This window comes from Diorhabda carinulata, chromosome 4 (genome assembly GCF_026250575.1).
Source record: "Diorhabda carinulata isolate Delta chromosome 4, icDioCari1.1, whole genome shotgun sequence".
Taxonomy (NCBI): domain Eukaryota; kingdom Metazoa; phylum Arthropoda; class Insecta; order Coleoptera; family Chrysomelidae; genus Diorhabda; species Diorhabda carinulata.
The window spans coordinates 106,283-128,439 of NC_079463.1; the positions used below are offsets into that span (position 1 = coordinate 106,283).

The window sequence follows — 22,157 nt, forward strand, 5'->3', positions numbered from 1 at the left end:
TTTCACGATTTTTATAGGTATAATAGCTGGCGCTCTAATCGCCGTCATCCTAATCATTCTCGTAATATTAAAATTCAAATCACGCAGTGACCGTTCTTACAAAGTCGAAGAATCCAAAGGTTATCAACAAGGACCTAATGCTGCACTATTGGGAAATACCTCGAGCAGCAACGGTCATCATCAGGCGCAATATCAAATCAACGGCGCTGTACGTAACGGCGATAGAACTACACCGTCTGCACCGATCAAAACAAAGAAACGCGACAGCAAAGATATCAAAGAATGGTACGTGTAAAGTTGGTATCATTGACTCTTGGGCGACTGGTTTGAATGCGAGTATGACTCCGAGCCAATAATGAGCGAATGCGTGCGTAACACAGATAATTCTTCGATCGTCTAAATCAGAGAATGTGGTGGTGTTATAGTCACAATACTTTTTTTTTTTTTTTCAATTTTCGATGCAAGATTGGTGTGCTATAAAAATCTATGAGAAATATATTGGAATTTTAATAATAAATAAAGTATTTTCATTTACACTTGTTTTGTATTAAAATTTTACTGTGTTAAGCCCTCTAAAAATCCCAAATTTACTTATCGATCATTTACTTATACATTCTATCGATGTTTCTAGATAGTTCAACAATTTTTATAATTTATCACCTTCTATCGTTTTTATAGTACACCAAACCTTTCTTGATAATATATACGATCTTTCATAACTTTTTATCCGTGTGGATTTTATCAATTAAAATTGTCACTAAGCTCATTAAATTATTTTCTGTGGTAGATTCGTAAAATTATATTGAAAAAAGTTTTACTTAGTTAAACAGCCTAGAAGTATTTCGATTTTTGTTTTGTTGGCGATAGTTTTTCCACTAATCAAATTTCGGTAAATTATATAATTTCCTTACTAAACTAACCGGTTTTTATGGAGTAAATAAATTGGACATGAAGATTTATTGGTAATACACGGATGCATTAACGTACTTGACGTTTGTAAAGGTTGCGACTAATTGTATCTCAGAAACCGTATGGATCACAAAAAAAGCTTGAATTTGTCGTTTTTACTAGAAAGACCAGATATTAAAGTTCTTATTTATAGGGATAAATCTTTTTAACGGGTTTACCTTAATTTTTTTCTTCTAAAAATTCTTAAAAGAGGATAACGACGACTATATTTGTATGTAGAGGATGTGAAGAATGACCATTATTAAAGACTGATGGTATTCTTAAGCGTAGAGAAATTTTTATGTACTAATAGTAAAATGAAATTTAAAGTTTCAAATATACTTATATCAAAATTTCAATTTTAAGTCTCGAAAATACAATGATTTTGATACAATTTTAGTATTGCAAATTGAGTAAATTTGAAAACTTTTCATGCTAAAATGATAATTATATTAAAAGAAGCATTAATAAATGAACGTGTATAATATATTTAGTTTCATTTTTCAAGCATGTGGGCCTTAATTTATTGAGTAGGTAACGTATTTAGAATGGTAGGTAATGCAAGATAGACTTTCGTAACAAATATAATATCACAAGAGTCATATCAACTTTATATGTATAAATATACCTCTTTAAAACAAATAGTTCTTATATAAATTGATTTTTTAAAAGTAGATGAGTAAATGATGATAAAAAAATGGTCTGGTTAACAATAACGAGAGCTCAAACATAATTTGAGAGTTTTTAAGTATCTCTATTTAGAAAAATTGACACGTATACGAAAATTTACGATTTGGCAAAAAACGTTCAAAATATGGTACTTATATATTTGATATGTAATTAAATCAGTCGACATATTTTACAAATTAAAGAAAAATATGTCCGACTCTCCTTATTTACGTAGGTAATGTTGAAATAAGTCATTACTTTGAATCTCATGTCCAATTATACGATCTAATAAATTTTGAGTAGTTAAAAAAAATATTTTCGGTGACACAACATAAAACAATCTATCAGAAATCTTCAAAATAAAATCCTAAATCGTTAAAATCTAAAATAGCAATACCTATTTCACCTTTACCCCCCCCTCAACCCCTCTCTCTAAATAGTTATGCATAAAAATATTTATTTACATTAGTTGTTACATATATTTGTTGTGTATAAAGAACATTATACGTAGTTATAGCATTTTGTATTATACTTTTTTGGATTTTTGTTAGAGCTATAATAAAATGGCGTATATTTGGATGTTATTTTGTCTTATTTATTTCCGTACCATTTTTATATGATTCAACTCGAAATTATAATTAAGTAATTTACGTTACACCCTTTAATAATATATGAAAATTAATATTGTACTTACTCAATGGAAATTAGGCATTCTTTCTAGGATTTTAAAATATTTCGTTGGTACAACCAGTATGTTGATTTCTCGATTGATTCGATCTCGAAAAACCACGTAATTTGATAAAATACGCACTCCAATTGCATGAACGTGTATATAAATATTTATTAAACAATTCATTAATAGCATTTTTTCCGCTTTTCATTTGGTATAAACATTTCTTAGGTTAAGTTTAAAAGAAAAGCGCGCGTAAATTTGGGAAAGGAAGAAGAGGAGACTTTTCCTAATAGAATAATCAGTAATTTGGATGAAAATAGGTAACGGTCAATTTTTTTTCTCAAATCAATTTTATTCAACAAAAACAACAAACTTCACAAACAAACATTATCTTACATTATTTTCATCGATAATTTCAATAGTATCCACAATTTCGTCGATAATCATCATAATATTTTCTAGCTTTTCATTCGCTTTTCTAAATCTTTTATAAAACGCAATTTTTTCCTCTTCTAATAACTGATTATCGACATCATTATCCAAGTATTTCTTATTAGTAGGGAATAAATCTAAACCTTTTTCATTGGAATCGATATTTTCTGATGATACTTTTATTTTTTTAATTTCTTTTTTTATCGATTTTCTATTATCGTTCAAATTTAAATTCTCCGATTTGTATTTCGATTCTTTACTGATTTGCGTTTTCTTCACATTATTGTCCAATAACTTTTGATCGAAAATATTATTCAATTCATTTTTCATAGTTTCTTCTAATTTAGATATGATTAATTCTTTATTTGTTATTTTCGGATTGTTTTCAATCAAATCTATTATCTGGTGCTGAATTTTATATATTTCTTCCCTTTCTTCTTCAGCCCTACTTTCTTCAATAATTTTTTTGATATTTTCTTTGGGATGATCGATTACTTTATCATCTTTAATATCTAAAAACTTTTTTCTCTTAAATTTCTGTATTATCTTTCTAATATTTTGTTTAACGTGCTGTTTATTTTCACCATCGACTTTGCTTTCTTCATCATTTTTGATATGTCTCGAATAAGTTTTGTGTATTTTCCTATTTTCCGCTATTTCCATACTAGCATCTTCCTCTTTACTTTTATCTTCTTCAATTAAGTGTGTCTTTTCAATATCGTCATTAGTATCTGTTTCTAGTTCCTCAGATATTTTATTATTAGATACTGAAACATAATTTTTCAATTGTATTTTTTTAATATCCTCTTCTTCATCAATTTCACTAGTCTTTATCAGTTCTTCTGTACTTTCTAAATTATCTTCTTGTAAATTTTTTTCCAAAACTGTTTCCTCTTTGACAACATTCTCATTATATATATTATTGACATCATCTTCTTTATATTCAATCGATACGTTTACCACCTTATTAATATTTTCCTTAAAATTATCTCCATCTTCTTTAAATTCATTCTCGTCTTGAATGGGATCTGATTTAAAAACCAGCTGATCATTCTCATTGCTTTCTGAGTAAATATCATCTTCATCTATCTTCAAATAATTTTTATAATTCGATCTCCTTCTCAATATAAAAATAACTGGCTTTGTCTTTATTTTTATAGGTGGAATTGTCAAATAATTGAATGATATTTGGTGAAAAGCTTCTATAACATCTATAACATCATGTGTTGCAGAATATGGCTTCAAGCTTTGTGAAAATTTACTTTTCCCTTCGGCTATCAGATGTGTAAATTCATAGAGATCATAATCTCCTGGCCTCAAATTTTCCTTTTTACTATAGCTAGAAAATGAAAACATTCTACTACAGGTTGTTAAAAAATTGTATATTATTCTTCTTTCCATCTAGAATGATACTTACGTCCAGTTCGAATTGATTTGTGTAAATCTCGAAACGCCCGTTTGAGCGGCCAAATTTGAAATGTGAACGTTCACAAATGGTTCATCTTTAGCTATACGATGTAAACGTGATATAGCTGTGCCTCCGGGATAATTTGTATTTGACACACTCAACAAAAATAATGTAAATGCAACATTGAGTGCTAAATGCCCCGCCACTCCCATAGAAAGTAGATGATATAACGGAGATTTATGTTTATTTTCCCATCTAAAATTATATAATATGGTACAAACATTAATATTGATAAGCTGCTTTAAAATACTTACATTCTATTGCAAGCACTAGCAGCAGCTGTGTTGAGAAAAGGAAAAACATAAATTATGAATCTCAATTCCTTGTGAGGTAAAAAAGAATATATAAAAACAAATATCAAAGCTAGTACCACCAATTTCCTCACCCTGGTTTCTAAAATTAGACCGACAGGTAACAAAAATACAGAAGCTGCCATACCTCTCGGTATTGCTGAATAAAAGTACCACAAAAATGGTGAAGTCTGATGAATAATTAAGAAAAATCGACATCATGATAAAAGTGAAGATAGAATAAAGTAAAAATTATATTAATAAAGGATACGCCCCAATCTGAACTCTTATTAAGTACAGTATTATACCACAGCACTTCTCCCTCTGGCCACAAAGGTCTGTTCCAAAAGATGGAATCAATTACAACTGTTAGAATTAGGAGTGCTATTCCTCCTGGAACAGCAATTTGTAATAACCTACAACAAAAATTGAATAAAAAAAGTTTTTTAATCAAAAAAAATTCCCATAAACTTACTGACCTACCGTTTTATTGTTATCCTTTTATAATATAAATCATAGAGCAAAAGAATACCCAGAAATAAGGACAATTCTGCTCTAAAAATAATTATTGCTGCTCCAGAGAAAAGAATAAAGGATTTTTGATTATTTTTCAGCCAACCATTGAGTGCCAGTAATACTAGAAGTACAAACAACATGTATTATTGTTAATAATTATCCAAATTTCATAGGTACCTAGTGGTAGAGCAAGTATATTAGGTAATGGACGGCTCAAATAGAACATAAAGTGGCTTTGAGTTACAGTTATTGCTATAAACCACTGCAACCATCTCGTTCCTAATTCTTTTTCTAAGGTCTTGCTGAGCAAATTGAAAGTGTAAATCACACACGTAGCAAGGATGGTTCTAACTACAAAAAAAATATTTTTACATATTATACGACTGTAATTTTATTGATTGCTATATATACCTAAATATTGGGCCCAAAATTTGTTTACATTTAAAAATTGAAGTATCGTAACTACTGGAGCTGCTAAAGCGGATATAAAAAGTGGTCCGATAAAAGTTCGTGGCACTACTCCAGGAAACTCGAGATGATCGTACTGAAATTAAATCGGTTAAGTACTAAAAATAACTACCTCCTGGTTAAAGTTATCACCTGTGTTAGGTTAAATCCATGATATAAGATATCATGAATTGCTTGTAAATTAAAACTCTCTTCTACTTTTGTAAATGGACAATAAACTAGATGTGCCAAAGCGACAATTAACATTATTTGAGACATTTTTTCATCTAAGTACTACTCTTTTTCTACATAATTAAACGAAAATAGATTCAACCTAACCTACATATTTTCGATAAGAAGACACCACTAATCAAAAAATAGCCTACAGTCGACTTGTCATTGAAATAAAGTTCGTTTTAAAAAAAATATATTCAATGTTTTTGATCATGTATAGTTGCATTTGTAGGAGTTAAGATTTTTGAATTTCAATTAGCAGTAGCAATGTATATACATTGCAAATTGAAAAGAATGGAAACATCTATTATAATTCGGCAAACGGTCATAATAACAAATTCCAAAGTGATATTAAAGAAATATGTAATTGTATCTATTAGTGTAAGCAATCGATTAATAACTTTATTTAAATAATTAAGTCGATTTCAATAAAACTAAAATCTAAAATAAATTTCGTTAAAATACTCAATAAAACGCACCTTAGGCAAATGACAGCTGTCAAGCTAATTTTATAGGTTAGCTTTGACTTTGAAAACACTAAAACATCTACTATGGAAAATAACTCCAATAATCCCGATTCTCAAGAACTTATTGAAATAAATGTTGTTCAGCCGATACAACCCAAGGAAGAGCCAGTTCCAAAAACGGCAAAGGACCTTTTCTCCGATTTTAAAGCTTCAGATGAATCCGATTTTGAAGGCAATGATCTAGAGCCTCATACCGATACCGATTCAGACGAACCCCTATCTAAAAAGATAAAAAAGAAAAAATCCGAAACTAAAAGAAAGTCTAGGGATCCAGGAAATGATGATCCTACCAAGAAGAAGGTTGGTTGAATCGTATAATTCATCCTTCTGAATTTCTTTTATAAAAAAGTTTGTGTTTTATATTGCAGAAAATTTATGTTCAAAAATATAAAAAAGAATGGGAATCTATACCATCTGTAAAACCTTGGATTTCCGAAAGCGTCCATGGTCCTCATTATTTTTACTGTAGATTTTGTAAGAAAGATTATAAATGTGGTAAAACTGAAATTTTTAAACATATGAGTGCAATTAAACATAAGAGACACCTAACTAGTACGACTCAATCAGTACAGGTAACTCACATTTGTTACACTTTCAATAATTAAACTAAAAGGTTCAATAATAATAATTAATGTTGGTATTTTTGTAGAACAAATTTTTCTTTAGAGGATTGTTATGTCCGGTTATAACTCCATTTGTTAAATCTAGGTAAGTAAATGTTATTTATTTGTATTTAAATGGTTGGTACAGCCTCGAATTTTCTAATAAAAATAAATTACAGGGGTAAAGAAGTTAATTATAAATTAATAAACCCATATGCAAAGTTTTTAAAAGCTTGCGGGGTTAAAGGAATATTGTGTAAGTATACTTAGTTACTCAGAATTCTTGTACAAAAAACAGTTTTCAAAATATTTTAGTGAATGATGTGACAGGAGAAGGTATGTCACTCACGCCAGAAGAAAGAAAACAACTCACGGAATTTTGGCATGAAATTTGTAAAGAGAAGAACCAATTTTTGATGGTACAGATTGGCGGGGCTCCATTAAAAAGCGTTATTGATATGGTAAAAAATGAAAAAGAAATGGAAACGGGGGAGACTTTTCTTACTTTTTCGTTTCAGGCAATACATGCAGAAAAATTAAAAGTCGGAGCAGTTGTCCTTATGCCGGATCTTTACCACAAACCCAAAAATCATTTGGATCTCATAAGGTATATTAAAATAATATCTGAATACACAGAGAAGATACCAATATTGTATCATCACTATCCAAAGTACACACAATTATATGACAGTAAGTTTTCAAATTTCACTTATTTTTAAATTGAATATTTAAGAATTATATTTTTATTGCAGTTGATATGACGGCTTTTTTATTAGATATAACAGGAGAAGTGGAACAATTTGTTGGAGTAATATACACTACTAATGATTTGCAAGACGGTTTGACAGCACTTACCTTGAATCCTGATAAATTTGTCGTATTTATGGGTACTGATGAGGTATGTCATCAATACCTAATTTTCTCTAAACAAATTCTTTATATACTGCTAGTATAAAAAAGGAGTTTGCACTTTAAATTCATTATGAATTTGTTGAAAAACAAAAGGAGAAATAGTAACATTCAATAAAATTATAACTTATCCACAAGTATGCATGTCACTATTAACAAATATTTTTTTAGGTAATGCTCGGTGCAGTTGCTAGTGGTTTTACTTGTATCATGGGTAACAGTATTAATATTTTACCTAAATTAGCAGAATCTATTTGCCAATGCATTAAAGATGGTGAAATTAAAAGTGCCCAAGCGTCTCAAAATTTATTAAAGAAAGCAGTTGACAACATATACTGTAACGGTGAGAAACATTTTTGCTTAATGCATAATTTAGGTTAGGATAAATTTAAACGCATAATATACTTTCTTACCTTTCATCTATTTATATTTCAGATTCTATATTTACCAACTACTAATTTATAATCACTACTTGAAAATTATAATTTATAGAAAGCAGTTCATTAATAAAAATTTTCGCTTGACAATTCATTAAAAGGATTTATTGGTACCCAAAGAACCATGTAATTATCTACATAAGAACTGAACACACTTTTCTCTACTAAAGAGGATAACTTGGTTATTGAAACATGAGTCTGATAGTGTTAATATGAGTGTTGACATAGTGGTAGCAAAATTCTGTTTGAATTTCACCAATAATTTAAAAAATTCTAACTTAGTATATACAAAAAGTCAATATATTCAAAATGTGGACTAAAAATCATCAATTATTAAACTTTATGATGTGATAATTTTTTTTATTGAAACGTGATGATATTAAATACAGTTCAAAAAAATTTAATTACACTGGTTACAGTATAATTGTATTGGTTAGTGGTAATGTTAAAACGTTAAAACAGCGTGTTTAATATGTATATGACTAATTGTTCCAGAATTTCCAATTAAATTGGTTATTTCAGGAGATATGGTTGCAACTCTCAAAGCAGCTATAAGTATTATGACGAATTTAGCGGTAGAAACTGTACGGGAACCACTTCAGACTGTCTGGGAAGGTACTATAGTGAAGATGAGAAGTAAATTGCACGAAATCGGAATCATATAAATAGGTTTTTTCGAGAGTATTTATTTAAAAATTTTATAATTTAACATAGTTTTGTATATAAATATAAATCATTATGAACCTATCTCAATTTTTTTTATTGTTCCTGGTAATTTGAAGCAAAAAATATAACGTTACACACATTGGATGTTATATTTAATTTCACTCGTATATAAATGTGTTTTTAATACTGACAATACCTCTATCTATACAAATACCCAATTTTAGGAAAAGAAAAATAAAATTATTGTCATTTTGAGATTATATTGAGAGGACTATGCTGGTCAAAAAAGTCATTAATTGTGTTGTGAATTTATAAATGTGCCTCTTAAAACCTCTGTCCCAAATTTTCCCCATTGAATTACTATATAGAAACAAGTGGCGGATCTAGAATTTTATTTGAGGGGGCTTTGAACGGGGGAAAATTTTACAGTGGGCACAAAAATCAAAATACTTGATGCCGATTGATTGCAGAAAAACTAATTGTAACTAAGACATTATACAAAGTGTTGAAACGTTAACAGATATCATATAATTGACTTTAGTAGATGTTTTAGGGGGAGCGGTTCAGCTCCCCCATTGGAGCTTACCTATATATGTCACATATACATGGGTATGTATGGCTAATTATTTTAATTTTATTTTATTATAGTAGAAAAAGAAAAAACTCAAACATTTTTTATATTAAAACTGAAATTATCAGAGAATTGTATAAAAATTGAATCAAATATCTTCAATTTTCTTCTTGACTTTAATAAATGGAAACATAATTTTCCGTATAAACTTTTTAAGGAAGTTAAATAAAGTTTTAATAATCTGGAAAACAACTTAAAAATATTTGTAACCACATAAATATATAATTAAGTTTGTTAGTCCTCAAAACAAAAGGGTATACTTGCATGGTTTAAGAAAAAAATAGTTTTGGACAGTTTATATATAACTTTTATAATATATATTTTTTTTTAATTCTGTGATCAATATTTATTTTGTGCCAGGTTATAAAAATACAACAGACTAAAAAAAACACCTGATAAAGTAAACAACAAAATGGTTTAAAAGGGTTGGTCGTTTTGACGATCCTGCGAGATTTAATTATTTTTGTTGCCAGGATCATTTTAATGTAAGTAAGATTCAAATTTAACTCATCTTAATATTTTATAGTAGTTAATTTTATTATGCTTTTAATTTTTAACCTGATTATATAATAATGTAAGAACTTAACCTATTAAAGGTACTAACTAATAAATAAAAACTGTGATCATCAAGCTGACAACTGACAACTATAACGTCACAACTGAAAACCAATGAGAATCGTTCTCTAAAAATTTGAAATTTTTGCGATTTTCAACTAAATGTTTAGATATTATTTTTTCCCTTTTAGTTAAATATTTTACTTTATGACATTATTTCATATCAAAAACTTGGAAAATTAACAAAAAAATAAATCCTTTTTAAAAAATACGAAAACCTCATAGTTAGTATGCAACCAACATTACTCCATAAGAAAATGAATCAAATTAGTTTGTAGGTAACTAGGTTAAATCGCTGAAGGTGATGTATGAACTCCCCTCTTCGGCGCGCATCCAAGAATACCGTTATTCGAATAAAATTCCCATCTTCATATGATCTATCTAACCAAAGATGATCATTTTGTTCTATTGAATAATATTCAAGTATCTAGTAAGTGATATGAGTCTAGTCGAAAAAGAGAATGATGATTTCCAGGTAATCGTTTTCCAAATATATTTAATTAGTACTTATATTACGAGGTGTGTTCTAATAATACTGTGACAGAAAATAATTAGAGAGTTTCTGTAATGAATAAATGCCAGTTCTAATAAATTCATCTAATTATTAAATATCGTTCTTACACTTTTTGTTACCAAACCCAATATGCGACATTAATTTTACTCGTACTTAACAGTTACATTTGTAATGTGATAGATTTAAAAATATCTACTTGGACGTAACTTTTATGGCCACGTTGTATATTATGATGATATTATCATACTAACCAAACTCTCTCTCTCTCTCTCTCTCTCTCTCTCTCTCTCTCTCTCTCTCTCTCTCTCTCTCTCTCTCTCTCTCTCTCTCTCTCTCTCTCTCTCTCTCCGTTCCTTTCTTCTTTCCCAACCAATGATGTTAATTCATCTTTCTAAATAAATAATATTGGATGTGTAAAAGCATGCAGTGCAGTTCCTACTATTAAAAAGTGAGAAATGAATTTAATAGAAGAAGAAAGTAAAATTTCTCAGGTGAGATTGTTTAAATTCTTGTTAATTTCTATTTTTTGGTGGATATTTCAAATTCATTATTGAGAGAAATTGTTATAAATAATTATAAAAAAAGAACAGAATTCATTTTTTCTATTTCAAGACTTTTGTACAAAAGAATAAGTTTCATTTTCATTATTTTTTTTCGTAATTCTTGATATCTAGATTTTATAAATGTGGATTTTGATTGATAGCATATTCGAGATTTCTTTTTTCGCAACTTTCACCTGGATTACTGAACTTGATGGACGTATAATAAACCAAATTGTCCGAATTTTGAAAACTCTTCGTCGTAGAGACTTTTAATTTATGTGTAACTTTTGTTTTTTCGAAATAATAATTTACTTGGATAATATTTAAATGGTTTGGTTATAGTAAGATATCGATAATTATGCAAAAACTACAATTCAGTTAAAAATTGCTGGTGTTAAAATTTTCGAGTTTATGTATAAATAAATAAAAAAACCGAGAAAGGTTTTGAATTATCATATACGGTGAAATTTTAAATACGACAGTTACTTTCGTCGTTATTACGACTTTCTTTTTTCGTTACACATCCGAAATCATCTGTGACTTACTACGAATTTAACTACGTTACAAAAAATTAGATTTATTTATTCAAATCGTTTAAATTTCGCAGCAATCCAGACCCCAGCAAAAACGATCAATAGAAAGTAACTTCGGGCAATATACAATATTATCAGTAACGTTAGGCGGAGTAGCGATTTTAACAGTGTTGGCCATAACTGCTGAAGAATGTCGACAATGTTTTATGAAATCCGCCGAATTTCAAGCACAGGAAAAAATTCAAAAAATATTCTGGGCGTACGGTAAAAACCTCGAAGGTGGGCATTTGGAAGAAGTATATACAATTTTAGATCGATTAGGATACAAAAAAGATGATAATTATTCCGATTGGGATCTTTTGTGGGCACATGATTATCCCTTTACCGAGTTACGGTAATATAAAAATAAAAATATCATCTTTTCCGCTATCATCATCTAATGTAATATTTATTTCAGCTCTCAATTGATAAAATTGAAGCCACATCAAAAAGTTAATCATTTTCCCGGCATCGGACATATAACAAATAAAGTAACCCTCGCCACCAGCGGTTTAAAATATATACCCCCAGCTTTCAAATTACCAATAGACAAAGAAAAATTATTAGAATATTCGAAAAATCGTCCGAACATAACGTTTGTACAAAAAGACAACGATCATAGGAATATTAAAATTAGAAAAATTTCCGACGTGGATTTAGACCGAGAAGGAACTTTTCTACAGGAGTACATAGATAAACCGTTATTAGTCAGTGGACGTAGATTCGATATAGGTATTTATACGATTATCACATCGGTGGAACCTCTAAGGATATACATTTACAACGGAGAAGGGCTTTTAAGGTAAATTGTCCTTTTCGAAACCTAACCTAACCTAACTATTCGAAAACATCTATGACTTATTTTTAGATTTTGTCCTGATAAATATTATCCTTTCGATTCGGAACTAGTGGATAAATACGTTGTTGGAGATGATTATTTACCCGTATGGGAAGTACCGGATTTGGATTATTATTACAACCAATTGGGATTCGGTATGAAGGATAGTTTAAACGCCTACCTCAAAGCTCAGGGTAAAGATCCAAACGTCATTTGGACGCAGATAGAAGACGCTATAAGGACCGTAGTTATAGCGAAGGAACCCGCTATTGTTGATGTACTACAAAGGTAGTACTCCCAATATTTCAATTCAGCAAGATAATCATAACTATGAAATTATTTCTAGATACCAAACGAGAAAAAATTTCTTCGAATTGATGAGGTTCGATTTTTTGGTAGATGAAAATTTGAAAGTTTATCTTCTGGAAGCTAATATGAGTCCCAATCTATCTTCTGCGCATTTTCCCCCAAACAGACTTTTATATCAACAAGTTCTCTATAACGTTTTGGGACTTGTAGGAATAGGAGAAAGCATTTACAAAAGTTCTCTAGCCGTAAGGTAATTAAAAATTTACAATTTGTTTATTTAATTCTCAACACTCAGCTTTTATATATATATAACTAAAGTCTAAAAATAAGTAACAACGCTAAATGACTTATTTTTCTTCCCCCTGTATTTTCGGTTTGGCAGTTTAACATCTCCTGCACGAAATAATTTATGTACTCTGATGGCTATTAAAGTAGCAAAACCAACTATCCATCCCAACAATCTAATACGGATTGAATTTAATGGTATTAAGAATGGATTTTTGTTATGATTAATTTTTCGGTTTTTCGTTTTTTGATTTTTCGATAAATTTTGTTTTGTTAATATATAGTTTGTCTGATTTTTTAGATCGAAATCTGAAGAAGAAATGGTAGTGTCAGATAAAACGTTAGCAGTTTTTCCGAATGCTTGTAACAGTAATACTTGCCGTTCCAGTTGTATGTCATTGGAATGTCAATTATGTAAACCTTGCCTTTCTAAAGAAACTCGTCAAAATTTAGTTGCTGCCGTCAAAGAACACCTTCACAAGTCAGATTGTAAAAGGATATTCCCTCCATCAATGGTAAATTCATTTAATATTAACGAAACAAACCGATTTGTCACCACCTTACACTTTCTAACAATAACGTTTCTTAAATTGAATTTAAAAATACAAGCAAAAGTTAAAAGAGAAGAAGAGGCCTTTTTAAAAGTGATGATCAGTCACATTCATAGATAAAATATAATAACGGACTATGTATCTGTAACGGTTTTTAAGGGTATGGCTACAGTCTAACCGTTACACGATTCTCAATCATTGGAATTATTCAATTCGCGACAATTACGAAGTGAGCGACATCTGTTAATTTTCTTTCACACTTCAATAGAGGTGAACAATAAAACCAGAATACGAACTAGTTTTGTTGTTTTATAAACAATAAAAAGTGTTATTTGAAATTTTAGTTTATATAGTAAAATAATATACCTGTTTAAAGTGCTTTTCTAAACGTGGTAAAAGTTGTAATGTTACAAGTGTACTAGTTGTTAAAATTCTATCCTAGTGGCCAATAAAACTCTAGTGTATATTTTTGGTAGTTTCGTGTAAATATTCAAGTATCTTCGTCCACGAACAAATGCATTTCCAATCTTTAACTATATCATTTAGATTAATTGTTATCTGTAGACACAAACTATTAATGGATTTTGTATTTGTTATTTCTAGACTGCATAATACTATATCTTCCTTTTTAAAAACGTCCTTTAGTGGCCTACATCTGACCCCAATATATTTTATGATGTTAAAAAGGGTTATTTCAATTTTCGTCATTTTAGACCGATTCTTGAAACACAAGTTTTTATTCTAACCACACAAACACGTTTAGGTAATAACGGACATTACAAAAATAAAAAAATCATACCAAAATCACTAAAAATATATGAAAAAATTCAACAACATCAAACACATGGGTTGCATTGTTGTTCACCACTATAGAAACCAAATGACACGTAATTTTCTCCAATAAAAGACCTGTAGAGTTACTTATTGAAATTTATGCGTTGAAAATTGGAAAAATCAATTCAATTATTTTTTTCTTATTTCAAGACCCAAGAAGAGGCAACAAAAGGAATTGATATAGATGAATACTCTCCCGAAAATAAGTTGCAGCACAAATGGTTTCAAGGAAAATGTATATTAGATGTTTCGTGGTGTTAATTAAAAACTATTGTAATGAAATTCTTGTTTATTATTGTCCAATAAAATGGGGTCCTGACAAAAATAAAATGTTCTGAACACACTGTTTAAACCATTACTCACAATTACAATGTCTGGCGCGTTTACCAGACAGTTTACCTTGAGTATCTGAAGACGATAACTTAGTTATCGAAACGCGTCAGATAGTTTAATTGTGAGTGTTGGTGTAGTGGTAGTGTATACAATGTGTTCAGTATGAATATCACAAACGGTTCCAGAAATTCCAACTTGAAAATAAAATGCATTAGCAGAAAAAAAAAAGAAAGAAATTAGAAAAGCGGTAACTTTGCAATATTTGTAAAACTAAAAGATATAATATAATAATCGGTTTAAACAAATTTATTTAAAAGATATTTGAAAGGAAATGATGGAAAACGCATATTGACTAAAGAAATGAAGTATCACAACAAAAAAGAAACGATAAAGGAGAAATTGAGAAAACGGTTAAATAAGTACCAGCACTTTAAATCCTATACATAAAAAAAATATATTTGTGTCATAAATGAATTTCCGTAGGACTTACATACAAAAAATAAAACGAAGCTTACTTTTATACATTTATATTAGCAAAAATAATGTTACACAGTGGTATTCTATATAGTTTAATTATGATTTCCAAGTTATTTATTTACAAAATAAAAGACTTCCCAACAAATTTTCTCTTCTAATAACATTTTCTCACCAAATATCAAAAATTCAAAAAAGAACCTTCAATTTTAAACCATTTTAAATGATTAAATAAATTCATTTTTTTTTTACCTAACCAAAAAATAGTTTCAATTATTCACTAAATTTATGTAATTACAACTCTGAAGGCACATAACTCTGAAATACCACAACAAAACCATCAGATCTAGTATTTAATCTATATAAACGGAAATCAAACAATTTCAATTCCATCACCTGTAATTTTGATTTAATTTCGTTAATCGAAAAATACATATTATGAACAAGGATACTTGAAATGTTTGTCACTTATTGATCACAATTCCATAATTAGACTAAAGAATGTCGAAAACTACATTATATGATACCCACTATTCTTTCACTTGGCACAATTATTCCAACCCATTTACTTCACGGCAGTTAACGTGTTAAGTGACTTTTAACTTTGAATAGTAGGCGATTTTGTTCCTAAATAAAAAAACTTGAGAAAATATCAGTCTAAAGTAATTTAAGCCTGCTTAAATGCTACTTAAGAGACATTTTCAAGTATAAGTATGTATATCGATGAATGACAATGATTACTGATTATCACCATTATATACAAGCTGGTCCAGAATAAGGATACTTCTCTATGTATTTATTTTTAAATTCAATAATAAGCGACATTCAATCCTTTGGAGTGATAAATTATTCTTTATTTGGAGATTAACGTGTTATTTCACTATTTATCCTACCCTGTATAATTAGTTCCGTACTAAAATCATAGAAAATGAATATCAAAATATTTTCATCAAACTTTAATCCTTATAATCACACAAAAAATTCAAAGTCCATAGGGTTGTATCCCCTTTATTCAGCTTAAAAAAAAAGTACACGTGAAAGAAGTATCTCCATTTTAGGACTATGAGTCCTAGAAATTAATATTTACCACTGCGTACATAATGGTAATAGTAAGTTTGGATTAGAGCATTGTTATTCAAAGTTAACAAGTTAAATGAAAATTATTGGTATAAAAATAATATTTAATGATAACAAAATGCTTCTATATCACTAGGAAAATGTCTATTTAGTTTTGATTTCTTTGTGCCCGAAGTTGTTGTAGTTGAGCATTCAGTATCATTGTTTTTTCACCCAATCTTTCGTTATGCTCCTTAAGGAAATTTATATACTTTGCCTAAAATAATCAGAAATTATAAAAAAAAAATACGATAAATTGACAATAATAAATTAATAGCACGAGGTGATTAAAAATATGTTGGATATCTTTAAAAAACACACCAAATTTATCAATAAATCCTTAAAAAAAAAATAAGGACTCAACCAAAAACTAAAGGGATATCTCAAGAAATTAACTAATTTGGAGTATTATAACTGTAAGCAAACCTGTAATTTGATCACTAGTTACGTGTCTCACCTGTTTATCTAACAAATCATATACTTTGTCTCCCAGTTGTCTGTAGCCAACTTCACTTTGAGCCAAAGAATCAGGTGAAGTAGTACTAGTCCATTCCTCTCTTTGAACATCAGGTAGAGGTTTCTGTTTGTTAAAATTTATTACTTTAGCAATGTAATTGATGTTAATCCCAGCTATAACACAGAATTCCAAGGTAATAATAGCACAAAGATACGATATTGGAGATAAGCTGCCTCCTTTAATACATTTCTCAGCAAAATCGTCGGGGTAGAAATGTTGCATAAGTGCTTGTAGAAACATTAAGGTGACACTCCATAAACTTACTACATAGAATGGTAAACTTATGTGCAATTGCGTTTGTTGGTAAAAATCTAAATAACCGTTTATTTTTAAATTATGATGGTGACATTTTACAAGGCGATCGATTATCTAAAATTTAAAAAATTATATCTAAACATAATAAATGAAAAAAAAAAACGAAACAAATACTTACAAGAGTTAAAAACCATAAACCAATGTGTAAATATATTATTACAAAATATTCTCTACATTTACTTTTCTCGTCTGGATGAATTGCAGCATAACAAATAGCTATGATAGTCAAAGCACACGAGAATATTAAATGAATACTAAACAACGGAATCGTTCTTATAGGTTTAAATACACCGTACGAGTCTAAAATTGGTTGAAGATGTTCTCTATCATCCATATTTACAGATTCGCTGAAAAATGTAGCACCCTTAAAATAAAGTATCATTAATTTTATAGTTGAAATTATTAAGTGTATCTTACTCCTGAATTTGTATTAAAACTTCGAGATAAGCTGACCATTTTAAGTTATGTATTTCTACGATAACAGTCATATAAAATCATCATTGTACCAATTACGATAAAAATATATAAACATTTATTGTTGATTACCTCAATGCCTATTTTCATTTATGACGAATGACACATAGATAAACTAAAAATCCATCAATTTAATTTTAAAATTGTGCGAGTGATGGCGCTGCACGGAATTTTGTGTAACTTGATTAATCTTCATAGGTGTGAATCTGTTGTTATTAATGTATGAATATGCATATTGTTAATCCTGTTAATATTCTTTTTGTGCTTTCGTCACTACTTTATCAGGAATGAAGTGTAGAAATTCATAATAAAGAACTGTTATTGGATCACTGCTACTTATGCTAAAAATATTAATAGTTTGTTGATTATAAATATAGTGATGTTCAAAAAATTTTAAAAATATTTAACTCGCGAGAAGAATAAGGAAATATGTAATATATCAAGGTATCAAGAAAAATTAATGAAATTTAACAGGTAATATTATTTTCTTTTAAAAAAGAAGAAGTGTAAGACATAAAAACTTGGTATATTTATTTATTTGCTGCACCTTTTTATTTTTTTCACTGTGAGTTTTAAAATAAGGGACCAACATTTTAAAATCAATTCATTAACAAAATTCTATATATCTATACTTTTTTGGATGGAATTCCAAATAATCATTACTATCGCTATATGTTTGTTGTTAATATTATGTTTCTCAATGCGTGGAATATGTTGTAAAAAGTCGCACAATTCTGTATGTGTCCGTAGGAGTAAGTATCTCGTATACCAATAGTTGGCAGAGCATGATGCACTCTTGATATGTATATAATGTAAGGAAGTCTTGTTACATAATGTATCATTTACATATTTAGCCAATATTATTTTTATATGTACTTTATGTGAAAGCTTTCGGAATTGAGAGAAAAAATGATGATTTATTGTATTTTTTCTTTTATACCTTTTATTTCCCAATTACTCCTTAGCTTCATTAATAACTAATCCGAATGTATTTTGTCATTTGAATTAAATGACATTGTGCAACAAAGAAGAATATTGTTTTGAAAATGTTCAGCACAATTCATGTTGAACTGAAGCATGTGTGTTTTGAACACCTATTTCAAATACTTAAGCATTCTATTTTAAATGCTACCGTGTTTTACAGGACGTAGCAGAACTTCCTCTATTAGTAGGTCTGCATATCAAAACACCAGACAACGTTCTAATACTTCTAGTGAGTAATTTAGTTGATGTATAAATGTTCGTTGTAGTTCAAATGATTCTCATTCTGCCATTTGACACAATTTACTCCTACACACATACAGAATTTATACCTTTAAATTGAAATATATTGTACAAAACGTCAATATAACGGATTATATGTAAAACACATGTTTTGAATTAAAAACTAAGTTTATCGCGGGAATTTATTTAATATTGTCATCATTTTATTATTATTATTTAGTGAAGAAATTACAATTAAGGATGATAATTACATATTTAAAAATTAGAATTGTCTTCTGGATGAAACATAGGAACCATTTGTGATGTTACATTTTTAATCATCCCAGTATCTTTACCTTATTTTTTCATCTCATTACACACTCACAGAATTGGTGTCGTTGTCGGTGTAGTTCAGTTTCCCTCTCAAAGACACTATATTAAAGAATCTTAAAAACGTTGTTTATTCAAATTTTTAATATAATTAATAATACCATTATGATTTTTATGAATAGTTAAATTTCTTTTTATCATTATGAAATCGAATTTTTTATTTTCGTCATTATCATGTGATATTTTATGGTACGCTCATAATATTGGTAAACAGAATTAAAAAAGAAGAATACTTATCATATACGCAACTTCACAGTGTACATATTTCTCCTTTGACAAATTGTAGGTCTCAGCGATCTGTTTATATTCGAACGAATATTTGGTGTAAAATAACGAGATTATTTAGTATAATTAAATTTTTTATTAACATGATTATATCTATATCAACTTATGTACTAAGTGTTAAGTTTTTGTATCGAAATTGAACAGTTATAAACACAAATAGCAAATATAAATTTGTTTCTTTTTATTAGTCATAAATTCTTGATCCACGATCTGAAGTTGATAAATAAATAATTCATTTATCTCTCATACCTATTATAGATAAACTAACAGTTTACAAAATGGATGTGTTTATGCCAATTGCACTGTGCGTTATTTTTATTATCTTTTTTACTATATGTGGATGGTGCTGTAAAAGAAAACGAGAGGGTACTGTATATGGTTGTGAGTATTCCAATTACGTGAAAATAATTTTTTAAAAGAAAAAAAAAACATGCTCTTAATTTTACTTGCAGATGGCCCTTCGGTCACAGTTACTACCACAACTCAGCATGTGCCATCACCACAAGTTGTACCACCTTATCCCATAGATGCTCGTCATCCCACACCCAGTAACAACCTTTCCGGTCCAGGATTTTTTAATGCACAACCACCTTATCCGACTCAAACACCAAACATGCCTTTTCCACAAACAGGTTAGTAAAATTGGAATTATAATAACCTTTTTCTCTTTTCCGGTAGAGCCTAGTTTGAAAAAATTGTATGTTATTTTATTATATATAAGGCAGAACTCTGATATATTGTTGCTCTTACCAGTACCTCATCAGTATGGTCTTCCTCCCCCCAGTATGGGTATAGAAGGTGTACGTCAATTTCTACACGGTCAGTGGGCTTAGCTTGAACTAATGCTTTTTATTGAATCACTTGTAATTATTAGTCTTGGAGTCACAATTAGTATTAGTAAATTTGTACTTTACATACTATTTTATTGTTGCTTTTTGCTTAGTTCAAATACTATTACTAGGTGTGTATTTTCTTGTAAAACATAACATTGAATTGTTGAATGGATGAATATTCGATAACAGCATGCTTATATAGACATTTGACCATTTATAAGGGAAAGAATAACTTAACCAACTCAACTTATCTCATTTTCTTACAATAGCTTTGTTCGCTAGTCTAATTAAGAATCAGCTAAGCGACTGATCGCATGAGCATATTGCCGTTCGTTCTTACCTCTAAATTTTTAGTAAAAGATTTGTGTACACATATCACATTGATCCCTTTAATGATCAATTATGTATCAGTTACAGCAGTCTCGGTTGTATGTTAGAGCACTAAAAATTCAGTTATAATCTTACTCAACATCGATTATGATTTTGTCCCTTGAACAAAGTTAATGTATTAGGTTATCCAATCCACATGATTAAATATGGTGTTTATGGGTAAACAGTTTTCACAGAATTTCACAAATATAAGACACGCGTTTGCAGAAATTTTAATGGGAAAAAACAACAAATTCAATAAACTTGTTTGCCCAAACACGTCATTTTCGAAAAATTAACTAAGGTCAGTCGATAATAAACAAAATTATATGTTCACTTTATGTTATTTAATCGAATTTATAATTCTTATTTGTATTTACTCGTCGAATGAATATTATAATTTTATTTAGGTATACCAAATCCAACGCCAATACCATCAGCGTATCCACCCACAACTTATTACCAAGATTATCACAGTAATCCTCCACCATACGAAGTGGCAGTGTCACAAGCACCCGCTCCAGCTCCTATCGCACGAGAAGGTTATATAAAACAGGCCCCTTACAATCCGAATTACAATTAAATGTTTATACCTGTTTCAATTCGTGTTTTTATATATATAAATATGTTTATCCTCATTGATTTCTCAACATTATTATGAAAAAAGTGTTTGAATGTTTTATACTTTATCGTCGAAATAAAAAGACAAAAATATTATTTTCAGTTACCGTTAGGTTATTAAATGAGGGAGAGAAATTTGATATTTTCATGTGATTTAAAAGTTATTTATTTACGTTTCAGAATTCTGCGAGTCTCATCTTTTATTTTGGGCTGTTTTAGTTACGTAAACTATTTTTTTTTTTGTATCTAATGCAATTTAGTTAAAGCGTTTAGTTGCGGCAGGTGTACCGCACACGGTTCCGGTCCGTTTACACTCATCTTTACAACATATTGAAAACAGATCAAATGCAGATAAGAAAAATCCTCTAGCAAACACAACACGTTAAAAAAATTTGTTATATTAAATATATTATTTTATTGTGTTAGTGTGCGGTTACCTACAGCATTCTGAAGCTGAAAAAAATGAACAACGTTGTTGTTTAAAGCTCGTCAGTTAGAATAACTTCCATAATATCGGATGTAGAAACATTTTTATCAAGTTATAGCCATTGATTGTACTATGAAATATGATCATAAGTAGGTACTTAACGAGTTCGACAAAGAATCGTTATCTTTTGTAATTCATTTAAGAACTGATGTTATGATGCTGATAACCATTTCATTATTTATGTTTTATTTTTGTAAATTTTCCAAATAAAAGTATTGTTGTCAATTGTTA

General features: G+C 29.1%; 6 protein-coding genes across 16 annotated transcripts in view; 4 read left to right on the forward strand and 2 right to left on the reverse strand.

Annotated features, from left to right (window-relative positions):
• The window catches only part of LOC130892621 (neurexin-1-like), a 30,191-nt gene extending 27,995 nt beyond the window's left edge, over window positions 1-2,196 (forward strand). For all 4 annotated transcript variants that reach the window (XM_057798121.1, XM_057798122.1, XM_057798123.1 and 1 more), the window contains one exon: window positions 18-2,196. In XM_057798121.1, coding sequence (XP_057654104.1) covers window positions 18-295 — 278 coding nt within the window. In that variant the 3' untranslated portion in view covers window positions 296-2,196. The remainder of the gene's footprint in view (window positions 1-17) is intronic.
• Window positions 2,197-2,621: 425 nt separating this feature from the next.
• Window positions 2,622-6,120, reverse strand: LOC130892286 (dol-P-Man:Man(7)GlcNAc(2)-PP-Dol alpha-1,6-mannosyltransferase). The gene is made up of 8 exons (XM_057797635.1): window positions 5,597-6,120; window positions 5,408-5,540; window positions 5,174-5,347; window positions 4,964-5,117; window positions 4,752-4,896; window positions 4,445-4,671; window positions 4,140-4,385; window positions 2,622-4,061 (listed from the first exon to the last, which is right to left on the reverse strand). The coding sequence occupies exons 1-8, from the start codon at window positions 5,720-5,722 to the stop codon at window positions 2,678-2,680; spliced, it is 2,589 nt and encodes an 862-aa protein (XP_057653618.1). The 5' UTR covers window positions 5,723-6,120; the 3' UTR covers window positions 2,622-2,677.
• Window positions 6,121-6,170: 50 nt separating this feature from the next.
• On the forward strand, window positions 6,171-8,899 carry LOC130892289 (N-acetylneuraminate lyase-like). The gene is made up of 9 exons (XM_057797642.1): window positions 6,171-6,504; window positions 6,573-6,776; window positions 6,854-6,912; window positions 6,986-7,062; window positions 7,122-7,267; window positions 7,325-7,496; window positions 7,559-7,704; window positions 7,887-8,058; window positions 8,675-8,899. The coding sequence occupies exons 1-9, from the start codon at window positions 6,229-6,231 to the stop codon at window positions 8,815-8,817; spliced, it is 1,395 nt and encodes a 464-aa protein (XP_057653625.1). The 5' UTR covers window positions 6,171-6,228; the 3' UTR covers window positions 8,818-8,899.
• Window positions 8,829-14,791, forward strand: LOC130892287 (probable tubulin polyglutamylase ttll-15). 6 transcript variants are annotated; one of them, XM_057797639.1, is made up of 8 exons: window positions 8,829-9,934; window positions 10,336-10,539; window positions 11,728-12,047; window positions 12,111-12,494; window positions 12,561-12,818; window positions 12,877-13,089; window positions 13,426-13,639; window positions 14,660-14,791. In XM_057797639.1, exons 2-8 carry the CDS (start codon window positions 10,504-10,506, stop codon window positions 14,768-14,770), a joined length of 1,536 nt encoding a protein of 511 aa, XP_057653622.1. In that variant the 5' UTR covers window positions 8,829-9,934; window positions 10,336-10,503; the 3' UTR covers window positions 14,771-14,791. The 6 variants fall into 6 exon arrangements, with proteins under 6 accessions (XP_057653622.1, XP_057653623.1, XP_057653619.1 ...); XM_057797640.1 differs by having other exon boundaries at window positions 10,343-10,539; XM_057797636.1 differs by having other exon boundaries at window positions 13,426-14,791.
• A 1,685-nt stretch (window positions 14,792-16,476) lies between these two features.
• On the reverse strand, window positions 16,477-17,874 carry LOC130892625 (transmembrane protein 192). Of its 2 annotated transcripts, none has more exons than XM_057798132.1 (4): window positions 17,682-17,874; window positions 17,383-17,628; window positions 16,890-17,318; window positions 16,477-16,649 (listed from the first exon to the last, which is right to left on the reverse strand). In XM_057798132.1, the coding sequence occupies exons 1-4, from the start codon at window positions 17,718-17,720 to the stop codon at window positions 16,542-16,544; spliced, it is 822 nt and encodes a 273-aa protein (XP_057654115.1). In that variant the 5' UTR covers window positions 17,721-17,874; the 3' UTR covers window positions 16,477-16,541. The 2 variants fall into 2 exon arrangements, with proteins under 2 accessions (XP_057654115.1, XP_057654114.1); XM_057798131.1 differs by having other exon boundaries at window positions 17,383-17,611; window positions 17,682-17,863.
• A 119-nt stretch (window positions 17,875-17,993) lies between these two features.
• On the forward strand, window positions 17,994-22,151 carry LOC130892878 (uncharacterized). Of its 2 annotated transcripts, XM_057798558.1 has the most exons (4): window positions 17,994-19,997; window positions 20,069-20,248; window positions 20,370-20,435; window positions 21,229-22,151. In XM_057798558.1, the coding sequence occupies exons 1-4, from the start codon at window positions 19,895-19,897 to the stop codon at window positions 21,399-21,401; spliced, it is 522 nt and encodes a 173-aa protein (XP_057654541.1). In that variant the 5' UTR covers window positions 17,994-19,894; the 3' UTR covers window positions 21,402-22,151. The 2 variants fall into 2 exon arrangements, with proteins under 2 accessions (XP_057654541.1, XP_057654543.1); XM_057798560.1 differs by lacking the exon at window positions 20,370-20,435.
• The last annotated feature ends 6 nt before the right edge of the window (window positions 22,152-22,157 follow it).